The sequence below is a fragment of the Belonocnema kinseyi genome, chromosome 10, assembly GCF_010883055.1.
Source record: "Belonocnema kinseyi isolate 2016_QV_RU_SX_M_011 chromosome 10, B_treatae_v1, whole genome shotgun sequence".
In the NCBI taxonomy this organism is placed as follows: Eukaryota; Metazoa; Arthropoda; class Insecta; order Hymenoptera; family Cynipidae; genus Belonocnema; species Belonocnema kinseyi.
The window spans coordinates 92,893,004-92,897,878 of NC_046666.1; the positions used below are offsets into that span (position 1 = coordinate 92,893,004).

Sequence of the window (4,875 nt, forward strand, 5' to 3'; positions counted from 1 at the left end):
CCTGAAAAAACTTGTTCTATAACAAGGTAAATTAAAAGTATTTTTAACTCGAAAAAAACTGTATAAAGGCGGTCATTTCGACGATTTTCTGATTTTCATACAATAGGGGTGGTTTTAAATATTCTTTCCGGCGGCTCTTACCCCCCTGAAAAAACTTGTTCTATAACAAGGTAAATTAACACTATCTTTTATTGCATAAAAAAGTGTATAAAGGCGGTCATTCGGCACATTCTGTGTTGCCCCTATCAGCATTACATTTTGGGGTGTTTTACCCTTTAAAAATTTTTTTTGGGGATTTTTTCCTATAATACTCACTTTTATACTTAGCTGAACTAATATTTATTATTTTTTCCATTTCGTTCATTTGAACGTTCGGAACTTCAGGTACATTTTTAGTTTATAGTTTTATCAGCTTACGTTCACATGAAACGCGATATTGAATCAAAATTTAGGACCACACAAACGTTTCTTAGTGCTTCATATTTAGTTTCTCAAATTTTCAACTCGATATCCCGTTTCGCGTGAAGGAAAATTGGTTTTAAAAAACATGTAAAAAGAATTTGCGAAGTTACGCCCACATGGCCTTAAAGTAAACAATGAATATTTTGATTTAAATTTCTTTAGGAATAGAGTTTTTCGAAAATTTGGAATAAAAATAAATTTGGGATGGAAGAAATTATAGGATAATATACAGGGTGAGGAAAAAGTATGGAAATCCCGGAAAATCTCAGAGGGTTGTTCATAAAAAAAACGGTTAATGTCAGGTCTTATGTAACTTTCAACGAGAAATCCAGTGATTACCTTGGATTTGACCTTCTCTTCTAACCACATGTTACGCGCGATTTTCTTGCAAGCATAATTTGACTTTTATTTGGTTTCTAGAGCCTAGAGATCACGTCGCCCTTGGACCTCAAGGCATATTTTAACGTAAAATTTCACGCTCTTTCGATTGCCGATATCAAAAGTATGGGTTCCCATTTTTAAAAAAAGTAGACCTTGAAATGACTTTGAAGCCGAGGTACAAAGTCAAATCCAAGATCACCACTGGATTCCTGGTTGAAAGTTACGTAAGAACTGACCTTATCAATTTTTTGTTATGACTAACCCTCTGAGATTCTCTGGGGTTCCCATACTTTTTCCTCATCCTGTATAAATTGATTTGGAACAGTTAAAGCTTAAAGGACTACACTTTATAAAACATAACCTAACTTTTAGTTTTATTTGTTTATGAAAATTGTTTCTAGGGACAATTAGCAGTTTTGACAATCTTTGACTAACCCAAAAGGAGTAAAAAAACGTAATTTTCGGAACGACTAGCTAAATGGATAAAACAGGCTAGTCATCGCGAATTTCGGGACGAGTAAACAAATGGTGAGAATAGGCTAGTCATCCCGATTTTCGGGACGAGACACTTCGTAAAAATATTGTATAATTTTAATTATGAAAATTCTATCATTCGAAGTTTCCGCTATTTCTAATCAAATTGGACGTCCCGAGAGAATTTATAGTTTTAGGAATTTGAAGTATAAGAACTTGCATTTTAGAAAATCAAGAAATATGTATACCACATCACTAAGATGGTTAAAGCCAATCAAAATTGACGGTTTTGTACGTATGTTTTCAGAAGTATGTACATTGTAGGAAGCAGGAGATAATTTTGAAAACGACTCAATCTCAGTTATAGGTCTGACGCCTGAAGCTTATTATTATTTATATATTATCCTATATCTATAAGATTATTATTAATTACTTTTTTTTTATTTATAACGTAATCGCAAGAAAAATGAATTTTTCGATTATTTGAAATATCCGAATAATTCTAATTTTCTTCTACGCCCCGTGCCACTTCGTGTTATGGAAGTTTCACTATAATTTCAATTTTTATTTAAAATACCAAAATGAATATGGAAAATTTTGCAAAGGAAAATATACAGAAACTGAGAAGCCTAATTTAAGGATTCATGTTTCATGCAATACAAAATATGCCCGTGCGGCAAGTTCTTTTCTTTTAATATTGAATTGGTTTAAATTGTGGTCTAAATTGCAAATTTTTGAACTTCAAAATTAGGGTCGTTGGAACCAATACAAAATTAAATTCTCCCATTTTACTCCGGAAGTACTAAAAATAAATCTTTTTATAGATAATTAGGGCCTAATTTTAGCCAGTTTTTCGCTCTGAAAACAGATATGACTCAAAACAGGCATAGGCCAAAATTGTCTTAAAAAATAGGTAATTCTAGAATTTATGGAGTAGAATGAGGCAATTCGATTTTTAGGGTGGGTCCTAGCACCAACACCTGTAAGTATATTTAGTAGATCATGGTAGAATATTCACCTCATCGGTAATAATTGGTGTCTTATCCATGTTGTCGTTAACCGGACTTGGTGGTGACGTGGGACTGGCACTGGGGCTCACATGAAAAGACTTTGCCGGCCTTTGTGGAGAGATTCTTGCTGGAAAACTAAGAGTCTTCGTCCATTGTGATAATCCGCGAACCATTTTCGTGACTTTTTGAATAGTTACTGGTTGTTCCAAAAAATGTAAAACAAACTAGAACTTCACAATTTAGAAACTCAAACGTTTTCACAACACTGATTTGTTCATAACTTTAGAAGCACTTGAATATTAAGAATTCCTTTTTCCGCAACAGCGTTAGTGGAATAATGGCAGCAGGAAGTAACCGGTATAATAGCTTTTGCATTTGAAGCAAGCGCTTCCGGTGTTGTCATGCGACAAAATCCGTGTCATGCGAAGAAACTCCTATACGTACGCGCACTCCGGAGTTTGGACACAGACTGGGTAGCGGACATAACACGGGATGCATCGCGCAAGTCGCAACTCGCAAGCTGAGAGCAACAGCTGCTGCTCGGCAGGGGTTTACATTCTTCTATTGGTTAGGTGGGATGAGAGTGTAGGAGGGGAGATGTAAAAGAGAGATTTCGTTGAAAAAAGTAGTGTGAGATGAGAAATGAGAGGATGAGAAGCTGGAGTGTGCCGTCGGATATATGTATATCCGAACATTCAACTTTTAAAAAAGACCTCAATCTACATTTTACATTTCAGCTAGTATTCTAAAAAATAAACTCTATTTCGACTCCTACCTTCTTATTTTATATTTATTAGAAAATAGTTATTCGATCCTTTTCTGCACCCCTCCCCCCTCCAATCCAGCCCTTTCCACATATTCTACTGATCTATTCTCAGAATAATATTAACACGTGCCACAGTGACCATTAAGCTTCCCATTCTTTTGTAACATAGGAAATAGACAGCGAATTGAACGGGAATGTATATACTTGGTATCTTAAATGTAACGTGTGTTTTAGATACAAATTCATTCTGAATCAATCCAAACTATGAAAATTATTTCCAAATTTGTATCTGATACAATCTGAAATAATACAAGACTCAACCAGTCCACCACAATAAGTTTCATCCGAATCAATACGAATTAAAGTTGTTTCAGACGGATAGATATTTTTCTATATTACACTAGTAGTCTTGCGCATTTACTACGATTTTGTAGCTCACGTTGATGATAATCATATTCTTTAAATAATGAACTTTGCATTTTTACACCACAATTTTGATAAATCAATTTAGTAAAATTTTTGAAGGCGCATTGTAATAATCAATAATGACGCTATATGTTGAAAAACATATGTAATAAGCTTGTTACCACTTGGTAAACTCTTCCCTGAAAATCTTGGTTAAGTCTCCCCAACATTAGTTCATGCATTTAATGTCATAAAATTTTTAGTAATAACTGTTTCATTTTTCCGATTTATACCAAATCAAGAGACATAAGAAGTCACAGAAACACGAGAGCCTGCATGAAAAAATGCATGGACATAAAAGAAGCTAGAGAAGTATGCCAGGACAGGAAAGTATGGCGGCAAATAGTTAATAAAAAGAGTGTCAGTAGAGTGAATGACGCCTGAAACAAAGACCTTGGGTATTAATGGACCCAAGTGGGGAACCTTACATAACGACTGCGTGAGGTTCTTCGCTTGGGGTGATTGCTAGAGAGATTGATCAGCAACCTGGGTCGGAGCAGTGTTGCGGAACGAACGTGTTATTTACTTAAATAGCACGAGAATTCTGGATCGATCTGAAAAATCTCTATCCCTTCCACACACTTCTCCTTTCCCCTGCCGAGTGAGTCACGTCTACCCCGAAAGGGAAAATGGCTTAATGGTGTAATAATAATAAAAATTATACTACTTTGTAACTATTTGAAAAATTTGAAAAATTATCATGTGGGGTGAAGGTGTTGTAAAAAATTTGGTTGATGGTGGCAAATGGAGGGTCAAGTTGTTATAACTGTTTTACTGAAAAATAGTCTTTTGACTTAAAAGTTTAAGAAGTGGGACAAATTTTTTTATTTCCTAACTGGCAATTGTTTATTGGTTGAAAATTCATCTTCTTCATTGAGGGTTCAATTATTATTTTTTTGAAAATTCCTTCATAGTTACTCAAAAATTAATTTATGTAAAATAAAATTGGATTATATCATTTTTGGTAGAGAATTGATATTTGAAATAACAAATTTATCTTTTTTAGTTGAAAATACAACCCTTTGGTTTGAAAATGCACATATTTCGATGAGAATTCGTTATTGCGGTAGGAAATTTGTCTTCTCGTTTGAAAATTCATCTTTCTGATTAAGAAAAAAACTATTAAGTTGCACATTCCGTTTTTTTTTTGTTAAAAATTAAATCCTTTAACTAAAAATGTAACTCTCCCACTTTCGGTAAAAAATTGAAATTTTCAATTACAAATTGATATTTTTGTGTTGAAAAATCAATTATTGGTTTCAAACATCGTCTTTTTTATATAAAATTAATCTTCTTGGTTGAAAATTCATCTGTTTG

At 33.7% G+C, this 4,875-nt stretch overlaps 1 protein-coding gene across 2 annotated transcripts in view; it reads right to left on the reverse strand.

The window, feature by feature from the left end:
- LOC117181522 (TNF receptor-associated factor 4) overlaps window positions 1-4,875 on the reverse strand; it is a 252,317-nt gene that overhangs the window by 28,845 nt on the left and 218,597 nt on the right. Inside the window, exon 1 of one of the 2 annotated variants that reach the window (XM_033374295.1) lies at window positions 2,336-2,819. The exons of the other annotated variant lie outside the window; for it this stretch is intronic. Coding sequence (XP_033230186.1) covers window positions 2,336-2,500 — 165 coding nt within the window. The 5' untranslated portion in view covers window positions 2,501-2,819. Of the gene's footprint in view, window positions 1-2,335; window positions 2,820-4,875 lie in introns of those variants that run through there. 2 annotated transcript variants of the gene reach the window in all.